At 38.9% G+C, this 24,454-nt stretch overlaps 1 protein-coding gene across 1 annotated transcript in view; it reads right to left on the minus strand.

Moving 5' to 3' along the window:
* BNC2 (basonuclin zinc finger protein 2) overlaps positions 1 to 24,454 on the minus strand; it is a 235,648-nt gene that overhangs the window by 12,982 nt on the left and 198,212 nt on the right. The window contains exon 4 of the mRNA XM_074166453.1: positions 9,048 to 11,014. Coding sequence (XP_074022554.1) covers positions 9,048 to 11,014 — 1,967 coding nt within the window. The remainder of the gene's footprint in view (positions 1 to 9,047; positions 11,015 to 24,454) is intronic.

Below are 24,454 nucleotides of genomic sequence, written 5' to 3' on the forward strand. Positions count from 1 at the left end.
GAATCAAAATTAGTAACATTGGAAATAACAACTTATAAAACCTACAATTTACAGCTTATGTTTCAGATTCATATATGACATGGACGTGCAGTTTGGGGCTTTTTTTTCCCCTTTCTCTTAAAAAAAAAAACAACAACAAAAAAAACCAAAACCAAAGTGACAGCAAAAAGTATCTTCTTATTACAATCCCATCCTTTCTTTCTCTCCTCCCACTCTCCCCCATACAAAATGAACCATTTTACATTTTATACACAATGCCAACAAAGTCCTGCAGTCCCTTCTTTTTTATGACAGTGTACATTTTTGGCAGATCTAAAAGTCTTTCATTTCTCTTCCAGGTCCATTTATATGAAGCTTGCAGGTGCCTTATGGCAAAAATGTTAAATTATTTCTTAGACAGATCTTTTTAAGTAATGCTTTTTAGGGCAAGCTTAAATGTGAAATGAGCTCTTAATTAAAAGAAGAAAAAAAAAAAAAGAAAAACTTGCTTAACACAAGGCAAACTGCTTGTTTAAAAGATGTTGCTGGGAAGTAGGAAGTCCTACTAAAAGGTTTAGATTTTCTTTAGAAGTGGTAGGCTCAAAACTTCTGTCAGGAAATATCTAGTGTTTGCCATTAAAAGGTCAACATGTGAAGAGCCTTAAGTGGTATAGCACCTGAGATATTCCTCTGTTACCTCAAGTCCTGACAGAGCATCTGAAGTATTACTAGTGCCATTGGGAATGTTTTATGTGTACCTGCTCAATGTGAATGAGTGGTTTCTACTGTAGTACCTACAGCATAGCATCACGAATAGTGGTACCCGACGTGTGGCACAGCTGGCCATCTTGCCTGAAGAGAGGCAAAGGAAAGAAGACTGTGAGTACTGCAGGTCAGGATTAAGTGGTAGTGAAAAGCCATGAACAGTACCTTGCAGTGCACTTGCAGTGACTATACGGACTCTCCTTCACAGTGTTGAGTATTTAATTCTCATTGATAACTCTGCATCTCTTCCTTCAGGATTGCCCTTAGGTAAGTAGTCAGCAGTCCGTTTTTTTTCCCCTTAACCTTTTCTAACTGCACAGTCTATTCCTGCAAATATAGGCTCTACCTTAGGAAGGTGCTATTACTCCCTGTCATATTTGCTCACCACTACCAACTTGTATAACCATGAAAAGGTGTCCCAGATTCAGAGAGGTTGGATTTGGGGTTTTCTTTTCCCCAGGGCCCATAAATTGCCAAATATTTTCGAGTAACATCTTTTTACTAAGACATACTCCGATATGAGACATCCCTGTCTTGTCTGTTTATTGCAAACCCACCTTCAGGCCAGTGCCGCAGACATCAGTGGTTACAGCAAAAAGCTCCCTGTAAGTCTTAACCAATCTACCTGAGCCCACTAGCCAAGACCTATCTTGTCAAAAAGCAATGCAATAGGAACCCAAATGAGCTATGTTTTACTGCACTGATTGCCTACTACATAATTCTACTTCAAAAAACACCCTGTGACATCACAAACCCTAGGAATGACTGTATCTTTGGGATGAGGCCACCTGTGGACCATGTCTACCTCTGCCTACCTTAGTCTATCTGTACTGACAAGGTTGCACACAATCCTTCAAAACAGTGTTGTAGCTATTTGCAGTTATCTACACCTGGTAATATTTTCCTCTTCTGGGTTACTTTTTCTCTAGGTCATTTCTAGGGTTTGCCTCACCAGTTTTCTTACTTTCAGGCAAACTTAGTCTGAATTAGCCTATGCCCCAGCACAGTCACTCAGTTCATGTTCTAATGAATGAAATGGCTCAAATCTAGGGGGATCGTCATCATTAAGAGAAAAGAAAATGGCCTCATCTACAAGTAATCTTTGGTGTAAAGTTTGCCTTTTCAGGTGACAGTTTCTCTTTTCAGACAGACAAGCACAGCTAACGAATGTATCATGTACATATGTATCACGGCATTTACCTGCCTACTTAGTGTCTCTCACCTTCACCAAGAGCTGTAACACCAAAGGGCATTAAACACACAGCTATTTTTGCCACAGATGTATCTCCCTCTCCCTTTCATTATTTCTCCCCAGACTCCTCTACCAGAGAGTACTACATCTCTCAGGCTGCAGTGTCTTGTTCCATTTTCATGCATCCAGGCTTTTGGGAGTAGTGCCCTGGCGCTATCTTCTATCTGTAAAGTACAGCTTCCTCCACTGTAGCAGAAATCTTACAGTCTTCTGCTGCTAAGTTTAAAAGAACAGCTAGAGCCTTTCTCTGTAGGAATTAATGTAGGTAGATGTTTTGTTTACCCCACTTCCAAAATACTCTGGGGAAGATGGGATGTCTCTGTATACAGGGAACAGCTTTACATTTACTCAGATAAGTGGAAAACACTCAATTTTCTCCCACTCTCTGGAGAAGAGCTTTGGTTCTTCCAGTTATTTCCTAGGAACCTAGGGGCAAGCAGGAAATTATAAATAAGCATTCATGTTCCTAGTCCTGTCTTCCCAAATATTCCCTTTCAGCAAACATAAAGCGCACAGAACCTGCACAGGAAACTTGGACAAAACAAATTAAACATTTACACAATTTGTCACAAAGCATACCAGGGGAAAATACTGCTCAATGCATGTTTTGCTTTTGGCTAGTATTTTCAGTGCTTTGCTTATGCTTACCAACTATCTTAATTCTGGTGTAGCAGTTTATTAAAATAAACTTTTCAGGGCACTGAAAAGACCTTGACTTATTTCACAGGTTCACACAAAAATGAGACTTCTTGCACTGCACAAGAAACTATACTCTCACTCTCAAACTGGTACCATTTTGTGTATCAAAAGAGAACAAGATAATGAAGGCAGCAGATCATTTTGAAAAACAACCAACACCTCCAACTCAAACCCCAGAAAAATTAATATTGCGTAGTTGGAAAAGACCTCCCTATATGCCAGAACTAGCCTCTGTAGGGCTTGTTTTAATTTATGTCTTTTCTTTTAAATAAAAAAAGAGATCTTATGAAGAAATTAGTTCTATACATTCTGGTTTTAACTCTGCTTCTCTTGTTCACACTGGTGAGCGTGCAATGTGACAGGTAGTCTGTGTTCAACATGTCTACTCATGGAAGAGGTTTGGCACAAAATGTTTCTTTATAATCCAGGTTCTCTTGGGTAAAGAAGAGTTATATGAACATTAGCAATGACACACATTGTGTCATTTTTAGTGACTCTGTGAGAGAAAACCTAATGGTTCATACAATTGTACTGGATATGCAGCTAGTCTCTTCATGAATTGCATCATATCCTGAAACAGTAGTATAGATGTAAATATGTTTATATTTTTAAAAATTTATAAAATAGTCCTTTTTTCTCCTGACAAACGGTTCATCAAATACCTAATGTCTTAAAACCTGATTTCCTTGTTCTTACTGGAGGAAATTCAACCTGTGTAGGGCAGCTAATTATATTAGGGGAAATAAAGTAATAGTTGGACTGGTGTGAAATATCATATTTCTTGGAGTTATCTCTTCCTAAAATTGAATACATTTATAGAAAATAATTCTCTAAAATGTTATCTGTAGAAGATTCCAAGCATAGTCGGATGATGAAAAAATGGGTGCTGTTGTGTGAAGCAGGTGATAACAGGAGGCAGGTAGCAGCTTTCTCACATCTTCACCTCCCTTGATAATGTATGCAGTGGCTCATCATAGGTAACTGATGTTAATTTATTCAAGCACACCTGTACAGGGCTGGAAGTCAGGTAACCAGACAAAAAGTATGTCTCTGCTTTTTCAATACAGCTACCCAGAGGCCTATATCTGCACAAATTTAGTTCTGGAGACATCAGCAGGTTTTAATAAACCACCTACAGATGTCTTACTCCATACAAATCAAGGAGTTTACATGTTTAAATCTGGACTGATTTAACTAGCAATCAAGTGCCATGATCACACTTGGCATCAATAGTTGCCTCATATTTATTTATAAGTCACCCTGAGCAGATATTATTTTGTTTTTAAATTAATTCATGGGGCTCAATCACCTCTCCCATCTTGTGGAACACACACACACACATGCTCACTTTGTGAGAAAATTGAAAGACAAACCTGAGCAATTAATAGTCCTACTTTAGTAACAGAAGGACAAAGCGAAAAGTTCTTGCTTTGTTCCTCTGAAGAGGTACACTGAAAATTAATTTATTTTGCATACATTGAGATAAAGGAAAATGTGGTAACATATTGTTACTAATGGTATGTCCTAGCTTAAGAAACACAGATTTTAAGAATGTGAGTACTGGGGTGAAATGGGGATTTGTCATGCACTAAGGCTGACAGAGAAGATGGCTGTATTTCTCCTTAAGATCTGACAGTAGCTTCTCAACAACACTTACTAAAGGCAGAAGGTCCAGCCGCATTCTGTTTCATCAGTGGTTTTGACCACAAAATTCTTGGCTCTTAAGGGTGAGAGCCAGAAATAAGCCCAGGTGCTTTAAGCTTCACCTTCCAGACCTTCATCTCTGCATATGCTCTCCAACACAGACTCTTAGATGGACAGGAAACAACTATTCCCTCCTGCCATCCGTATGTCTCATCCACAGCTCAGGATGGTTCCCTGAGCAGCCATACCTCAGTGCTGGCCTCAAGGACCAACCACACCTATGTCTTTGTAAGGCAAAGTCAGTATCTACTGGGGTAGGACTCCCAGATCAGGCTGGGAAGTCAATCCCGGACAAATCTAACCACTGGGGCCACAGGACAGACCTCACTCACAGGACAGACCTCGTCTGAGTCCAGAGAGAATTCACTTTACAAGGACAATTCTTTCCATTCAAGTGCACAGTTCTCACAGGAACTTATCTTCTTCCCTTCTCTCTCTTTTCCATCTAAAAAAATTATTTGGAAAAGACGTCTTTCTGTTCCAAAGGAGGCTTATGGCATTGCTTCTGACCACTGACATAATTTTTAATATGGTCTCTTTTCCTATTTACTCTCCGTTGGCTTCTTGCAACAAGATGTAGCCTGAACATCCTGCCTTTAGAAGAAAGGACATCTGAAGTAAATACAGAAACATGGATTAACAGCTAATTCAGGGAGTGGCTGCTGAAGAATGGAAAAAAAAGTGGTTTTCACAAGTGTAGTGCTTACAGGAAAAGAAAGACAGAAAGATTTCTCTATTTGGGGAGAAGATCAAAGATGTAGGTATGTATAAGGCTGATTCGATGAGTGATGTTGCTTGCAGCCCAGAAGGTGATGAAAATAGGCCCTTTGAAAAAAAATTTAGGCTCAGTGGAGTTTGACTATTCAAAAGCAACAGTGTCTAGAAGGGAAAACAGAATTACTGGGTCATTAACAGTAAGGGCTGGGGCTCTGCTGTGCTTTCTCTGCCCTGTGTTGAAACAACATGTGTGAGGTGGGACTCCTGAATCTTCTGGTTATCTTAACCCTAATTTACAAAGAATAGCAGTGTTCAGTCAAAGATCTCAGAAGATATTCCAGCCTTTCTGGCAGAAAGATATTTATACAGGAGTTGACCTTGGCACAATTGATGTAGGAATGGTGGACATGGATTTAGTCATCCCTTAACACGAATTGCTACCGGCTGCATTCCACAACGGAGGGTTGCAGCTGTGACACGGATAAAAAACCCTCCTTCAGTCAAAGCAGACTGTGTTTGCTTCTAACATGATCTGCTGCCTCTGGTAACCAGCAGTTTGTATCATAACCCCACCCTTGCAAAGCCCATTTTACAACACTCACTGGTTTTTTGAGTTTTGTGTATGTACAGGACAGGGGGAACATAGTCAAAACTTTGATTAACTAGAATTGCATTGGAAAAGGTCTTAAGCCGTATCAGATGTGTCTAAAGGAAACCAATGTTATTTATCTCCACGTAAGCTTATATTTTCTTTTTGAACATAGCTAGAGTTATGAGTTTTAGACTTCTAACTAGTTCTAACAGGATTAATATTATTAATACAATACTAGAATATGATTAATAAAATGCCTAAAAATAAAAATAATAACATCATAAGACTCTATAAGCTATGGGATAGCTAGAATTCTAACTTCATTAAGAAGATAGTATTGAAAAAATTATTTAATTTTTTTTTTTTCAAAGCATGGAAATTCTAAGCTTCTCTAGCTAGTGTGACTCACTACACAAGCAAATCACACACATTTTTATAATGTGTCCAAAATGGAAAAACATTGCATGACAAATATTATCCAGGAATCATTATTGTGTGCTTTAGCTAGCTATTTTTTATTTCTTCTACAGCAATTAATAGCAACATGCTTCTGAGCTTTTAAGTGAAATTGATTTAAGTGGCTGGAAGAAGTTCTTACTTTGCAATGCTATTAATTTAGTCATCTAGTTATCTTTGAGGTGCTCTCCATAATCTGAAAAGCTAGAAATTATACAGTTAGGTAATTACTGTCTCTAAAATAAATGCATATATTCAAAAGGAATACCAGCAAAAAATAAAACCAAATTGAATGGAAAAATCTTTAGGGCAATTAAAGAGTTTGCAAAGGAAAAAAAACACCTCCAAACAAAAACCCACAAAACTTTTGCTTCCTAACTTTATTTTTGAAAAACCTTCTTTTTCTGAGGAAGTATTACAAAATAACATTTAAAATGTTTACTTAAATCTTTCATCCGTTTTCTTTTATATGCTGTACATATGCTTTCATTTCTGCACATTCCTAGGCATTGCACTTCTGGATAAGAATAGATAGCCCATTAGTTTTAAAGATGTTTCTCGCTCAAGTATCTGAAAGAATTATCAAGAACCATGAGGATCTTACTTGGTTCTTTCAAGGCATTTCCAGACAACTGTTGCAAATCAGGAGTGCTAATGAACTTAGAAAACCATCAAGCCTGAATGGGCACACAAACTATACCACACCTTTGAATATTTTGAAGTGTATAACCACTCTTAAATCTTTGCAATTAAAGGATATAATATATCTAAGAATTTCTTTTGTTCCAAGTGCAACATATAACTGAAACATCTTCTGAATGTTACTAGTTGGATGATATAAAAAGATAGTCTCATACCTCATACAACTCAAAATGATGTGTAAATAGTAATTTTATCTTTAACTATGCAGCCTGCATTTTAAGTTCCTGAATTTAACTTTTATTATATGGCTTGCTTTCAATAAGCTTAAAAGGAGTATCCTACATAGTTCATGAAATATTTTCAAAATGCACCTGTTTTTAATGTCCTTGTCTCAGAATTATTTGATGTATGTCATCACAGTCATCTCTTTCTTAGAACACATAAATCTCTACTATGCTAACTTTCTTATTAGCATGATCTATCAATGGATTCCTGATGAAATTTAATATATTGCATAAAGTTCCAAATCCTAAAGCTAGCTGCTTCTTGTTTCACATGCTGAATACAAAGCTGTTTTGCTTAGTACATGACTGACTTTTCATAATTCACTTGAGGAAAAACCAAACAAGACAAATTATTGACTAACAAAACCTGTGCAATTTCAGGAACTGAAAGGGGTTGCACACATCTAAACTCAGTGTAGATTATGCCACTGACTCACATGCTTCCCTTGTCAAACTTATGTCTCATAAAAGTGATCTGGATACCCCAAGAAGGGAGTCTTAATTTAGTTTAACCTGCTTCATGTTTAGCAGTTTCATCCTACTGAAATGCAAGCTTTCTAGATTGTTTTTCTTAGCTGTTTTGAAGTTGTATTCTTATATATATTCCTACTTTTCTGTTTACTGGATTTCATAAATGGTAACAGGGTGAGATATTTGGGGACTGCAATATCCATCAAAAGAGTGAATTTTGGCTCCTCAGTATTCTCAACACTAACTTGCTTTCATTTTATATGACGTGATATATTCACTTTTAAGCTACATCAATTTCAATGTGAAAAAAAAAAAGTTGTGTGTGAAATGTTTAGCTACATTTAATTTCCTTCTTGTGTCTGCTGAGTATTTACAACTTAATGAAAAAATATGAAACACAAGTAGAGGAAAAGAGATGACCCAATCTCACCATCACTTCATGAACCAGAAAGATTTTGTTATGTGACAATATGATCATCATCACATGCAAGAACTTTTATCCACAAGTATGAAATAACTGTGTTATCCTACCACCTTGACAAATTCCATTTATATTACATTTTCCTCAGGAATCGAAACAAATAGTGTATTAAAAAAAACCACCCAAACCTAAGAGTTTAAGGACCAGCTGCTTCTGTTTAAGCCCAACTGTTTCAGTATTGATGCAGCATAGCTAGGGCATGATGTCATCTGAAGGGCCAGCAGAATATACCCTTGTTGATCTTAAAAATATGTAGGGGTCTAGCCTCTTCTCTCTAAGTGTGCATAATTCCCATCAGTGGAGAAGGGAGTTGCTCACACGTAGAAAAGAAAACAAAAAAAAGTAGACTAAATGACCATAGTGGATAGAAAGGTGTACAAGCTCTACTAAAGAGAGACAACTATTTTCTTAATATTGACTTGTTCCTCATACAACATAGCAGCTAGTTTTAAAAATTGAAGAGAGGAAAGAATAGTCTTCTAATGCTTCCTGTTTGCTTTTATATGATCCTGTGGGGATGGAAATCATTGTTTTATTCCAGTCCTTCCGTTCTCTCTCTCCATCCATTCATCCAATTGTCCATCCACCCCTTCCCCTCCTTCCTAGTTCTATGTTTTGATATGCATCCATGAACATATTTTTATTGTGTATAATTTACCATACACTTAATAGAAGCTTTTCTTGTTTTAAAAGCTGCAAGGAGAAGAAAATAAATGTAATAAAAGCTGCAGCTTATAAACAGAAGTACAATACACATGTTCACAGGCACACAGAAAGAATAATGACATTTATTATCTAGCCAGTCACTTAAGAGAATGGCACAAAATATACTATTCTGAATGCCAAGCAACAATGAAAATCTTAAAGTGATAAAACTCTCTCAGTGTCATGGGAACAAAATTGTCACTTGTCATTACTGTGCATCTCTCTATTTCTTCCTAACTTCCTATTCTTACATAATTCAACACATTTAATAATGTAGAAAATCAATTAATATTTACTGACCTGTCTCTGCTTCTCCGTGATGGGAACGCAGCGTTACAGCCAGCCACTGTGCAGACATGCATCTCTTTTAAATGAACGTTTCTGTAGTGAAGCTTCACACTGTAGGAACTCTTGAAACTTTTCTTGCACACATAGCAGATCTTAGGGTCTGGGCTGGAGCACATTTCCCCTTCTGGGGAGAACTTCTGAGGGCTGCTGTAGTTGAATGTAGAAGCGAAACTTTCATGAAGGGCAGCCATACTGGCACTGCCTCCATTGTACAGTCCATATTGGCTCATGTAGAACATATCATATGTAGGGTCTGTATACTCTTCCTTCACTTTAATGACATCCTGGTTGGAAGAGTCATTGTGGTTTTCATCTGGTCTGTCACTGTGTATCATAGATTTTTCACCAGGTTCGTGGAGGCGATCATCGCCTTCCATGGATTCCTCACACAATTTGGGCTCTGATGACTCTGACTCATTTTCATAGTCTCTCTCGTGCTCCTGGTCTTCTGATGTCATGCTGTCTGCCCTTCTTATGTCTGGTCTGGAAATGCATCTGCTTCTGTCACTTTTGGAAAAGTCTTTCACAGACAGGCCTGGGCTCATTTCCTCCTGGGAATGGCAGTGATTGTCATGACCAATGTCATTCACCATCGTGCTGTTGTCATTCACCTCTTCGTCCTCATCATCAAACTCATCGGCAGTATCAATAACTTCCTTTTCAATTTTAACTGGCATGCTCGACTTCCTTGGCTTCTTCTTGGGGGCAAGGTCAGCATTAGGCTCTGGGGTGGGCATCAGCACTGACGGTAATGATGACTCTGAAGGAGGAGGGGGATGTTGTTCCATGCCACTCACTGCTGGTATTATTGGACTGGTAGGGAGTGAGGTTGGAGGACTCACCATTTCTCCAGGAGTAAGTAAATTTCTGTAAAAAGGAGGAACAGGTTGGACAGTCTTTAAAGCTGGGAACACCAGTTGACTGGGAAGAGGGTTCTGTAGTACAGGATCTAGAGGGGGAGTGGTAAACCCCATCGGTGGACGCCCAGGGCTGGTTAAAGTTAGGTTGGACTTTGTACTTGCTATGACTGGAGTGGCAGCACCTGACGTAGCACGAATTAGATCTTTGTCGCGGTTATTTCTTAGCATAGGCATGTGGAGGCGGGGATTGGGGTTAGCACTGTGGCGATTGCGGCTTCTGAGAGAGCTGAAGACCATGTTGCAGCCCTCAATAGTGCACCGGTGCTTGATTTTCAGGTGAACGGCATTGTAGTGGATTTTAAGAGTACCTTTGTCATAAAACGTTTTGCCACATGCATTACAAAACACTCTTCCTTTCCTGGAGGCCGACCCCATTCTCCTCATTCTGTGAATGCGGAACGAGCTTTTAGTGTGTTCTGGTTTTGATAAATCATTGACAGGCGTAGGCGTCTGAACAGGAGAGACACAGGCTGGCTCAGTTTTAGGCTCAACATTTGTGATGCTGGTCAAAGCATTCCTGCTGGATGCTTGCTCATTCTTGAAAGGTGTAGGGGAAACTTCAGATTCACTGCTCTCGTTATATTCATTTTGGGTCGTAAGGCTTGGTTCACGGAGCCTCATTGCCGGCTGTTCCAGCAGGAGGCCGTTTGGAGGCAGCCCCAGCAGCGGAGCAGAGACTGGATTTATGTACTGGAATGGAAGCAGGAATGCAAGGCTATTTGGGATGTTTTCAAAATGATGAATGCTGGAAGGGTTGCTATTCTCCAGGTGAGCAAGGAGACTTGGGCTCCTGGTGCGATTATTGCTTTCAATAAAAGTCCTTATATCTGAATCTGTCTTTGAAGATGGCACAGCCACAGCCTGCCCTTCTTTTTCTTGAATTGCCATCAGCTCCACAATGGATTTGGTTTCTCCAAATCTCAGGAACTGCTGAAGGGTAATGATCTCTTCTTCCCTGGACATGATGGCCCAGCGGTCCAGCACCTTGCCTGCAGCATCCTAGAGGCCATATCAAAGAAACAACAAAGACAAACACAAAGAAAAAACTTATTGATTCTGCATAATTATTGAATTCAACAGAAGGTGCTCTGCTGCCTGAACATGAAACACTAAGCTCAAAAAACAACATGCAAACAGCATTAATAGAACTTGACCAAAAAACGCAAACTTTCCAGCCATGCAAAAATAGTAATTAGAGTCACAGTCAGAGAAACGGATTGAGTTTATGATGGCAGAGCAAACAAAATGTAGACCACAGGGCTCTGTGATCTAAAATGCTTTCAGTACTTTTATTTTAACAACAGTGATCTATGTACAATGCTACTGTTTAGTATACATTAGTGTAAAACTTGAACTGTTGCTGTGCACTCCATTGTAAAATACAGAAAATTGTACCTTAATTGCTATTAAATGGTGACCCTATAAGAAAGAGCTAAATAAATGCACTTGATAGATTTGCTTCTTAAATATAAGCAGACGTAAGACTGAAGTCACCCATAGGCCACCTCACAAGAAATTTTGATGCAAGGCAAAAAGACTTAAAAATAGCACATAATACTTGTACCTTACTCGTATTTTTATTTTTTTTCCCCATGATAGCAATACTGAAAAACAATACTGAAAATAGTGAAATAAACTTGCATCAGAAGACAGAAATTGGGACACTGTTTTTAAGCGTAACTGGACTGTTACTGGCAATTGATTGTAAGCTTGCAATCTTGGTATGGTTTAAGAGATTACTTTTTTGCAGTCTTGTTATAAATGACAGTTAAAAAAATGTAAAAAGTAAGCATCTGATGGATGTAGATAGCATAAATGTGTAAAAATGTTGTCTCTTAACATTGCCTTCTGATAGCAAGGGAAAAATCCAGAGAGAATACACATCAGTAATCACTAGACTATCTGTTGTTAAATATACATTAAAAAGCATTTCACACTTTCATTTTTGCTAGTAAGCATGAGATTTGCCTGAAGGTAGGACTTAAAAATTCTGCAATGTAATGTCAGGCAATCCATTCCAGCATGTATTGATAAAAACATATTAAAATACTTATATAATGAATACATCATTTTATTGGCATCTTTCTTTTGGGGCAAATGCTGGACATAACATCAGCACAGTAACTATGCCCAACAAGCACTGTTTCAAGCCATCAAACCAGAATTATTCGAGTGCTTCCTCATACATTAAACAGTTTGAAAGCCTTGCAAGATACTCCTCTGTACTGTCTCTGATTTTTTAAAATCTTGAATCTTAGCTTCAGAACCTCATCTGAACACTTTGGAATACACACTATTGCAAAAACCACTAGCTCTTGTTTGATTATGAAGCCTGCAAATACCCCCTCCCGCCCCCCGACCCCTTCCCACCCCTCATCCCCCGGTCTTGTTTATTTATTTATTTTATTGTCTTCAGAGGATTGACTAATGCAGTTTGCCCCAAATAGTAAAGCATATATTTATTTGATTACGGTTAGTTTTATTATTTTAGTTCTCATCTATGTGACCTCTCTGGAAACAAAGTTAACAAAGAAGGTCAATGCCATGTATGTTTCAGTAAAGATGTGACTGTAGAGCATTAGACGTGACCGTAAGCCTTTAGAAAGGCTCCACGCATGACCATTCACAATCAAACCTTACAACACTATGAAACCCCCACAGCAATTAGTTACGGAAAGCCTTACCCATCTAACCCAGATGGAAAACCCCAGAAACCATCTCTAGGTAGAAAATGTTCAGCACGTATTTACACAGTGAAGGAAACACCATGATGCAGATGCTGGTCCTGGTTTGCAGCATTAGTCAGGATATGTCCCCACCTTTGAACACCTTAAAGCGCTGTGGACATCTCTAATTTCTGCTCCCTGACAGTTCTACCTGTCTGATGGAGCAGTAGTTTACAGGCAGTTTACTAGATAGTAGAAATCATCCATCAAAAAACCTACCCAACAACAAAACAAAGTGAAACAAAACAAAATCAAAATGGGGCAAACAGAGCGAGGGAAAAACCACTACCACCACAAACCATTAGAGGACAGGTTCACATTTTAAAGCTCTAAGATTATTTTTTTTTTCCCCATCCAACTAACTTTGGCTACTCTCCCCACGAGGGTGACTTAAAGCTTCTTACATCTGCTTCTCCCACAGCTTCCTGCTAGCCATACCTGTTCTACATTTGAGTAATCCCTACCTGGAACTGCAAAACCAGACTCAGTTTAGATTTTGGTCTCTAGGCCTCTGACCCAATCTATACACACACATTTCTAATTCCAAGCCACAAGTATTAATTCTTTCTGATTGTAATTTGCATTGTTTGAAGATGCAAATAACATCATCTAATTTACACTACCTACATGTATTGAATTAGGATTCTTGTCTGCAGCCAGCTGCAGGCTGCTTTGCAATGTACTACTGGTGGTAATTTGTTTTGTTTTTGCTTTAATTTGTAAATCATTCACAGGCTTATGTAACAGATGGATGCTTTACAAAAATGGATATTTAAGTAAATAAAAATTAAATACAGCCAGCAGGACAATAACTCACTAGAATAGTAGGTACAGATCCCTCCCGTCATAGATTCCCACACGTAAGCAGAAGGTGGTGTCACACAGGCCCTCACCCAGTGGCAGCGCACACCCAGCTCTTTGCGGGCACACAACAGGCAGGCATCGTCTCAATGCGAGGGCTCCCAGTATGCTTTTGGGTAGTTATTCCACAGTGTAACTGGGAGAAGCTGGCAGTTGGCTACATGAGCTACCTCCCAATGAGATGCCACCACCCTTTGTTTCATTTAGCCTAAGGCTTTGCAACGAGGAGGGCCAGACCTTCAGCAGCTGCTAAGTCCCACTGATCACAGGAACTGGCAGTCAAGGTAACAATGTGCCCTTGTTGCCAAGAGGGCCAATGGAATCCTTGGCTGCATAGGGAAGAGTGTGGCCAGTAGGTCGAGGGAGGTCATTCTCCCCCTCTACTCTGCACTGGTGAGGCCACAACTGGAATACTGTGTCCAGTTCTGGGCTCCCCAGTTCAAGAGAGACAGGGAACTACTGGAGAGTCCAGCATAGGGCAACAAAGATGATTAAGGGATTAGAGCACCTCCCTTATGAGGAAAGGCTGAAAGAGCTGGAACTCTTTAGCCTGGAGAAGAGAAGGCTGAGGGGAGACCTTATCTATGTTTACAAGTACCTAAAGGGTGGGTTGAAGGAGGAGGGAGCCGGACTCTTTTCAGTGGTTCCCAGTGACAGGACGAGGGGCAACGGGCGCAAGCTGGAACATAGGAGGTTCCATTCAAATATGAGGAAGAACTTCTTTATGGTGAGGGTGACAGAGCACTGGAACAGGCTGCCCAGGGAGGTCATGGAGTCCCCTTCTCTGGAGATTTTCAAGACCCACCTGGATGCAGTCCTGAGTAATGTGCTCTAGGCAACCTGCTTTAGCAGGGGAGTTGGACTAGATGATTTCTAGAGGTCCCTTCCAACTCTGACAATTCCATGATTCCGTGATTCCATGAAGGGTGTGATTGCCATGAGGGAAGCGTGGCTGCCATAGAAACAGCAGGGAATCAGAATGCTGCTCTTAAATGATCCTTGCCTACTCCTACTAATTATATCAAGCCATATCTTGTAAATTTTCAGCAAGAAGTTGTTTGGCTATTTTCCCCCAGCAAAAGTGAAGAAAAATTGCACAAATGCCTATATTTCATAGAAAACACACTACTTATGGATACTGCGTAGCATATGCTTCAATATTTACACAGCAATGGCTTTCCATAAATCATTGTATTATGCAAAACTAGATAAAGAGCGAATAGGAATGTCATTTTTTGATAAAACTTAAAATTAACAAAAAATCTAACCATTATCCCTTTTGAATTAAGCTATAACTAGCTAGGGATCTCTCTGTATACAGTAATACTTGATTAGAGGTTCAAGTCCTTTCTTACATGTAATCGATTTCTTGTTTCTTACAATCTCTCACGCTAAATTTTCTCCCCAAAGCCATTAAATCATATCCACATTTAAATATTTCATGACAAAAGGTTCCAATTTATATTACTTTTTCAGCTCACAACTGATTAAGCTAAGCCTCCTGTGACAATGTGTACAAGGAAGTCAGTGAGTATAGAGATACCAGTGCACGCTTACAGCTCTAAGCCAGGCAGTAGACAAGTAAGCTCAACCCGTAGAGCATACAGTGATGTTCTCCCTTCTTTGCCCAGCCAGCCTTGTTTCGATTTTTATTTTCTTTTATATGTGCGGGTGGCTGTCCCAAAATTTCAGATGGAGAAAATATTTTAATCTCTAAATCATATTAAATTAACCTCCAAGGATACAAGACATAATCTTGAATCTTTTTCTAACTCTAAGCACATGCTTGACTATTATTTGTATAGATATGGATTAGCATACACATATACTACATTAGATCTATAAAGTAATGTCATGGTTAATACCCTGAACCTGCCTCCTGATTGTTGCTGACCATATGTTAGGAAGAGATGTGTCAAGATGTTAGAGTACATCTTGTCTTAAACTTCTGGGTCAGATAAAACAAGTGATGGGTGTCAAGATGATTATCTTGGATGATAAAAACAGGCTACAACAGAAGATGGACAAAAAGATCACTTTAATTTTTGGGAGCCTAACTGGGGAGGATTGTGGTGAGTCTTCATTTCTTGAGGGCCTTTAGACTGTTCAAATTTCAATCTTTCAATTCCTCTTTAAAACCTCCCGATTTAAAAACTGCCTATCTAGAAAATAAGGACAGTCTACACAAACATACAATGTGAACGTACACTGTAAAATTTGAACTTTTGTTATGAAATCAGTTATTTTAAACTCTTACTTTGTGTGAGAAGCTCCACAGGCTCTTGTGCCTGCGTTACCTGCAGGTAATTTTGTATGTCTACACACACAGACACGTGTATGTACATACACATACACACCACAGACTTTTCGCAGGTCCATTTTTATCTCACCAGTTAACTTCTTGGCATAGGTGAAATATACATATACACCTGGCTGACTACATAGTGAGAGAAGATTATACAAGAGTTGAGATTAATAGAACGGTTTAAAAAAAAGTTAAAATTGCTTCTTAAACAAGCCTTACGTTCTGGGAAGCACTCAAGGATTATTTTTGGGCACTACTGTGATAACTTCCAAGAACCACTCGAAGTTATATAGAAAGACACATAGCTAGCTTTCGTATTTTAGCAAGTTTGCATATGCACCATTAACTGCTGCTTTTGATGCATATTATCTAAGTATCTATGTTACAAAATCTTACATAGATACGTTTGACAAAATAATTAGGCAAGCCTAGTGTTTATGGCAAATCTTTCTTCTATAAGACTTTCTTAAAGAGCTATACATTTCCTAGATGATCTCAAAGAAACATTTTGAGTGCAGCTGTAAGAGTTGAAAAGCAGACTGAAAGATATTCATGTGGTCATACTATAATTGCAGAGGATGGTTTTAATTAGGGTGTAGACAGAAAAAAAAAAAATCAACATTTGTTTCTAATAAAGAAAAGCCTACATAATTTCCATGATTTAGGGTTTGTTGTTTTTGTTTGGCTGAATTTCCCAGGAGCATCTCTTTGCTTCCCAATTAAATTTCAAGCTGTTACACTATGGGTAGTCCTACTACTCCCGGGGTTAAAGTTACCAAAAGTGTGCAGCACACCGACTCACGTTAGTACAGATGGGGCAATGTGCAACACTTCTTGCTGATTTTGGCTAACTCATGCTGACCTTAGTAGGACTGAAGTAAGCCCTATATCTAGTTTTCCATAGAAATGTACACTCACACATACAGTCACATACTCATTTTCTTGATAGGTGTTTTTGCTATACTGAACCTAACTCACCTTTGCTCCTGTAAACATGAAGAAAAGGTGTGCATGCTTGCTCACCATGAAGATACATCTGCAACTGATATGAGATTTAACACACCCAGCCTGCAAAGAGCCATGGTTAAATTTTTTTCCCCCTCATCCGTCACTTCTCATCCACCTCCCACCAGCCCCCCTTCACCAACTGAAACCATATGAAAACAAACTCATGTTTAAGTGTCAGCAGTCCTTTCCTTGAGTTATATTGCTGCACCAGTAACAAACACAGTGCAGTGCTACCAAGTTCTCAGTCAATAACGGAAATCTTTATCTTTTGGCTGCACTGCAGCCTCCACTCTGCTAGAAAAATCAAAAGTGATAGATCTTCTTCCCTTCTGACACCCCCTTCCTTCTACCTGTTGGACTTGTTTTCTTTGCCCCAAAGACACAGGGTATGCATGAGGATACCAGCATGTTACAGCGGGGGAAGAGAAGAAGCCTGTCTTCCCCCAAAGTATCACTGAGAATGACTGCATGTATTCAAATGAAGAGTAACATGCAGGAGATTTTCTTTAGTTATATGCATGCTTATATTTACTCTTCTTTTTTTTGCCAAATTTATAACAGTGGTTGCTCCTTAGACTCCAGGTTTCTCCTTATGCATTCAATAGCAAAAATCTTTGCATTTTGATCAAAAAGACCCCCCAAGACCTTTGCGAGCTTTACTAACTGATATTGTAGACACCAAATCTGGCTGCACTTTAGATCTGGAGTAATTGCACTTTAAATCCAGAGTAATTCCACTGACCAGGCTGGAAAGTAATTTTGACATAACTTAGCCCTGAAGCATGATGTGGAGCCAAATCTGTTCGACCATATATCGGGGGCGTACCACCATGGTGGAGTACAGTGACTGTGTAACGATGAACAGGAGCACTGCTCAATGGTTTTGGAGTGAAAGTGAGGAACACCATGTCCTGCTGAAACTGCAGATGGAACGTAAGGAGGTGGAATGCAATAACCGCAGCTGAAACCCAGCCAAGACACCGATGTTAACCACCCACGCTCTCGCTAAATGGCCTACAGGGTCTTTACTGACCAAAAGTATGCAGGTCCTCTGTTTTATATCTCATCCCAAAGACATATGCCAGCAGCACAGACCCCTGCACAAGCAACCTGCTGGAGTGCTGGTTCTGGACTAATTTGCAGGGAGTACGGATGACTCCTTTTGGGAGTCGCATGACTCCTTTCAGGGACTGAACTTCCTCCTAGGGCACCCCAATTGCAGAATGCCTTTGGATTTTTCAAGTTCGCCAACCTTAAATTACATTTGAAAGCATTGCCCTGAAAGATGATGACACTGTCAAATGCCAACTATAAAGCATCCATGTGAACTGGGGGTAGAGGAGAGAGTCTCTTACTGTTTTCAAAAAAGAAACATTAATTTTAACTCTTCCTTGTTCTTCATGAAAGTGTATTCACCTCTGCAGCTCCAGTAAAACTATTAGGATGCAACAGCACTAGTTTTAAATGCTGCTTCTGATTTTTAAAACACATTGTTTGACTTTTGATAAAATATTCACTTTGTTATGGAATGCTCTTGATTATGGACAAGATAAGAATGTATAATTCACAAGATTATGATTTTTTTTTCTTATTTTTTTCTGAATAACACTGCATACAGCATATTTATCTTTAAAACTATGATAGATCACTGTGGGGTTACAATGTATTTAATCACAGCAGTTCAAGCTTCATTTAATCATAGCAACTACATCAAGACTCTTTACAATTCGGTGCTTGACAAGATTTTTCACAGTAAACCTCTGTCCACACTTGGAAGAAAAGAATCTAAGCACAGCCAGAGCCTGATATTCTTCTTGCATTTACTAGTTTTACAGTGGTATAACTCCTATGATGTCAAAAAAACTTGCTTTGAGTTACAGCTGTTATGTTGGTGACAACTATTAAATGGCAAAATTTCTCACTAAATGATAACTGTTGAGCTCCTGTTAGCATGGATACACATTAATTCAGCAGCTTTAGGAAGATCCAAAGTAATCTTTTTGTCATTATCTCATTATTTGACATTTATTTTGAAATAGCAGTGCCACTTCCCAAGTATTTTGCCCCTCTCTGCCAAGAACTGCACAAAATTTCAAATGCAAACAATTACTTCCTTTTCCATCAGTTCTAGTTGAGACTTTCAAAAGATTTCTAAAGACTTTCCTAAATGAATTAATGTGAGGTAACCATAGGCTGTATGGTATCTGGTCACAATAACATTTTTAATGCACAGTAAAGATGAGGCATTTTTTCTCACACTCATCAAATGGTAGAATGTCAAGATTTTATAGAAATTGAGTATTCAAATCCTTTAAACAGCTTTGAAATCCATAACCTCGGACTATCAAGCATAGAGGAGTATTTTGATACCTTTACTTCTCTACACCTTGTGAGAGTGGAAAATTCATTGAAATGTCTCTGAAGAAGCTTTGCCACTAACTTGTGGCAAGTAACAGAGTGTTTGCCCTTAGGCAAACATGGGTCCTAGGGGCAATCAAACCACCAAGCACACAGTGCATGAAGGCAAATATTTTAGACTGTATGAGGTGCCATGGGGACTTTTCAGGATAGGATGTAAACAGAGACAGAAACATGGCAAACCACTGAAATAATTCCAGCTATAAATAAACTTTACAACACAATTTTGTATGTAAGTGGGTAGGAAATACACAGCATGTACATAACCATCGCAATGAATGATTTTCATCCTCATTTTCACCAATTTTTTCATATATAGTTGCCCATTTCGGTGTGCCATGTAAGAAAATTTGCCTTGATTCTATTAGTCCATGAAACCACTTGTGGTTTTACTGTTTGGAGTCAGTGCTGCATAACCCACTGAAAAGTAAAGTTACGTTTTCTATGCTATGGCAGTCTTTCAATAAATTTAGTAAGCTACTTCAATAAATTCAATAAATTTAGTAAGACTCTCTTTCTGAGCCTCAGTTTCACCAACACTGAAAGAATGACACATAATTTTTATGAGAAACAGGAAATATTCACAATGGGCACTGATGAGGTACTGTATTTGCAATACACACAGCCACAGGAGACACTCAGTCTCTCTTCAGCCAAGACCTTCCACAACGCACAATGTGATAATACAAGCAAATCTTGTCTGACATCCTTGCTCCGTCAAACATGGAGCGCACCAAAAGCAGCGCAAAACACCTAACAGTCTAGTCAAATCAGATTATCAGATGGTCCTTTCCTCACTTTAAATCTAAATTGACTAAAGCCATAACCCCAACTGGAAAATAGAAGCAAAAAAAAAAAAAAAAAAAAGCTGAGTCTTCCCAGGCTTGTAAGTAAAACTTCCAAAGAAGTCAGTAAGAAATTTGCCTAACCAGGGGCATTGTAAGGAATTTCGAAGTTGCCCAAGGACAAAAACACTGGAGTCAAAGTGTCAATAAGTTACACACATAAATTGGATTTCATTACATGGTTAGTTTTCTGATTGAACCCAAACTGTGCCTCAATAAGGGGATTCAGCTGTACTATATGCTGGGTATATGAATGGCAGCAAAACCAGGAGATTGATTTCCATCTTTAGTATTCATTAGGGGACCATGCATTATTGCTTTCAATATATACAACGCAATCTTAATGAGGCCTTTTGCCTTTGATTGTTTACCTAAAAAATTTACACCAAAACCCCCCAGGTTTGTCATAGGTGGCAACGTGATGCAAAAGGGAGGCAGCAGGGTGCAGAAGTCACACTAAAAAGGCAAAGGTCACTGGAATATAAAAATGCTGTGGTACATTAAGTGAACTATCTGTTTGCACATATTAGAGGCACTGAAATGCAAAAGAAAGTGGGGGAAATTATATTACAGTGTACAAAGTAATAATAACTGTGCCTGCATGTCTTAATACCCTCTTGTCCCAGCAGTCCTGACTTTCTAGGCAGCCCACTTCTCCACATTAACAGTAGTCATTTGGAGAGCAGCAAACGTGCCATTAGAAGCACTTTTACAAGTGTATATTCATCCACCAATTAGCTTAATGTGGCCGCTTTCTGCATATTTTCTATCCAGGCTTGCACAAATCTTATTAATATTTCCCCCTAGCGCTTTGACAGATTACCTTGTCATTATGCATCCTGGAGCCTTTTAAACAATATGGGTAAACTACTGTTTGCGAGGTTAATGACAATTATCCCCTAATTACTGCATAAGTCACTCAGTCCACTTTATCTCATAGGCAGGGTTCTGCTCTGTGTATCTGCCATTGTGTCACTGTAAATGAATCTTGTATAGCTATGTTTATCTGTCGTTGCCTTGTAAATTACACTGACAGAAGAATGAACAAATTACTGTGTGTCATCACTTAAATATGGCTTCTGATAAAAAAAAAGTCCCACAAGCACAGCACTTGAATTTTAGCCTGATCACAATTAGTAAACACATATTGAATGTTTTAGGAGATATATTTAGAAGTGGATGGGACACAGTGTGGTGGAAGAAGGCTCTGAAGTGATAAGCCCAAGGACAGTAAAACAGAGGAAATATAGAAAGCTACAGTAGTAGTAATTCCATGATCACCTCCTGAGAACTCTTCTGCTAATTTAACAGTTGATAGATGAGCCAGTGATACTTTTCCAAACAGTCCCATATTCAGAGCTGTGCTGAATTCCACTGTTTCTGTTGTTTAAGACCACAGCCACATAGGATTTTTTTTATTATTTTTTTTGCTGAGAAATCCAAACACAAGTTGGAACAAAAGTAGCATACATAAAACCACAGGCAATGCTAATTCAATGGATGCATTTAAGAGCAATATCAAAGAGGATTAATAATTTGGACCATGTTTGCCCTGACCAGTCCTAGTGACTCCAACAGGACTGCTCAGTGTTCAAGCCAGGGCAGAGTCTGGCAGGCAGCACCCAAGTCAACGTATCGACTAAAAACCAAATAAAAAATTAAATTAGCACATTCCCTACTGTTTTCCACGGTGTCTGCACTTTGAGTCACCTCTTTGGTGTAATTAGAGTTTAACAGAAGTAGAGAAAGAATTCTGAGTTTAATTGACCCTCTATGAATTGAGATAGTTCTACCTCAGGAGAGGAAAACAGAATTGCTAAATATCAGCGTCCCGGTATATTCCATTTTCTGAAGCAATATCAAGTCACAATTAAGAGTACTCTACTGGTAGGACATTACTGAGACCAGATATGTCCTGCTCTGAGATAGAAAGTTGACTTGTTATTGACCTTGATTCCTTCTTTCACCAAAGACAGCTCAATGACTTCAACACAGAGCACATACATAGTCAGTGCTCAGAGGCAAAACAAGTCTATGGTAAAGACCACTAAAACAACAACTGCTTTTTAAACAATGCCTCTTTGTATATTGGTCTTGGAGAGGTAACTGATAGATAGCCCTAGGAACCACAGTCCTTTGCAAAGGACAGTGCATTTCCACTCTGTCCTGGGAAGGTCCCTTCTTGAGTCAGAGGCGGCCTTTTAGTACTGGTTTTGGATTGCTGGCTATCATGTTAATTGCAGAATTATTAACAAGTGCGCTTCTTATTGTGACTCAGGCAACACATTTCATTTCATCAAGCTCAGTGCAGTCTTGGCACATGAACTTCCTCTCACTGCTGGCTTGAGCGGAAATGGAATCCTCTCACTCTTCCTCAGACCTGACATTCAACTCTTAGAACAAGGGTATTTCCCTGCTTTCCAGGCAAGTGGATGATGCATGAAGTAAGACACTCTTTCAGCTACTTAGATGAAACCACCTGCTGCTCAGCTTGCAGGAAAACCAATGCATACCAACGGGTATGTCAACTCTGCGTCCTGCAATGAGGTTACACAGCATTGCATTTTATCAGCTTTGGGGACACACTTTATACACCTATATATGGTACATTCACAAATCATATCAGCACTGATATGATAATGTTACACATTTGCATATTTAAAATATATTTGATTTTGCCTTATATTTTACACATCTCCTTGTTCAGCTAACCTTCCCATTTTCTACTATCCAAAAACATGTTCAACACCAGCTTCTCACCAGTGCAGTACAAAAAAATGAAGTCAGGAGGACAACATGCCAATTGGAGCAGAGTTATGATTCCTAAAGGGTAGCAAAACAAGACCGTTTAGGCTGCTGTACAGGAAAAAGGAAATGTCAAAATTCTTCAAAACCTGGTGATTATTTACTGCAATTCAGCAGGTTATACCAACACTGAAAATCTTTTTATCACAGTAAGGCGTACATTTTATTTTTTTTTTGGATTATGGTAGTGTTATATCCAGAAAGAATGGACAGGTGGAGGTGTAACAAAATTACTGATATTACTGAAAATAAAAGTGGTTTGAATGGAACATGGAGGAGTACAGCACCTCTGACCATACCCTCAGTACAGGTTGGAAGAAAAAGCTGTAGTGAAATGGTAAGAAAATGTAACAGCCATCACTGCCGGGGATAACTGAAAAGACTGATCGATTTTGAGTAAGCACTACCTCAAGGGTTTTGGTCCCATAGGATTGATCTTTGTGTCTGTCCTGTGTTCAGTCAATGCAACTTTCAGCAGGGTATCCACTGCAGAAATAAATGGAAGTGCTGCAGTAACCCTCCACCCTCCCTCTAAGCATGTTATTTTCTCTCTATGCTAAAGGAAAAGTAAAACCAATGTGGCTGATGGTAAAGAGCTAGGCAACAGATGGTGTAAAATGTTTTAGGACACAAAACACTGTTATTGTCATGTATGATATTATCTGGAAAAAATGCATTTCTAAATTACTAATATTTCTCTTTGAATTTGGAGGTTCTTTGGCCTCTGACCTTTGCTAATAGTAGAGGAACTCTGCAAGACAGAGACAAGTGTTACAGACATAATAGGTAAGTTGGCAGACCCACCAAATGAAGGTAAGGATTAATGCCTGTTTTCTATGCAGGCAAGTGTGGGCCCTAAATGCAACGTTAACCCTTAAGGGCATGGAAACAATGCTGGCTGCTTCTGGAGAAAACTATGAGACTGGTTTTGCTGAACAATTTTTACAAGAAACCCTGGCAAAATAACAGAATGAAATTAGGTGACAGATAAGAAACCAGACAGGAGAAACATAGTTATTCATGCCAGTTAGGATCTTAAAAAATTTTCCATATACTGTGCAATTTTTGCTTTTGCACATTTTGTGTTTCATCAGCTTTCTTCAAACAATCTCTAGAGATACGAAGTTACTTGCAGAGAACTCTATTCATTAAGGAAAATTATTTAGGTAGGTATTATTCAGCTTTGCCTGAGATCTTTTACATTTAAATGAAAGTATGTAGCTTTGATCTAGAACTGATTCAAAAAGCTAAGTGATACTTTGCATGGACATAGATCAGCAGGTGGTACAGGTTGAGGTAAGCAAGAAAACACTGTAAAAATTAAAATGTACAGGGTGTTAACAAGACAGTCACAACATTACTTATGAAAGGAAATTCTGAAGAGGAACGTGAACATTCAGAATTATACTAAACCCATTATTTTGGTGTATCAATTATTCATCATTTCCAGAGAATTTGGAACGGTGGAGTT

Source organism: Numenius arquata, chromosome Z, assembly GCF_964106895.1.
Source record: "Numenius arquata chromosome Z, bNumArq3.hap1.1, whole genome shotgun sequence".
In the NCBI taxonomy this organism is placed as follows: Eukaryota; Metazoa; Chordata; class Aves; order Charadriiformes; family Scolopacidae; genus Numenius; species Numenius arquata.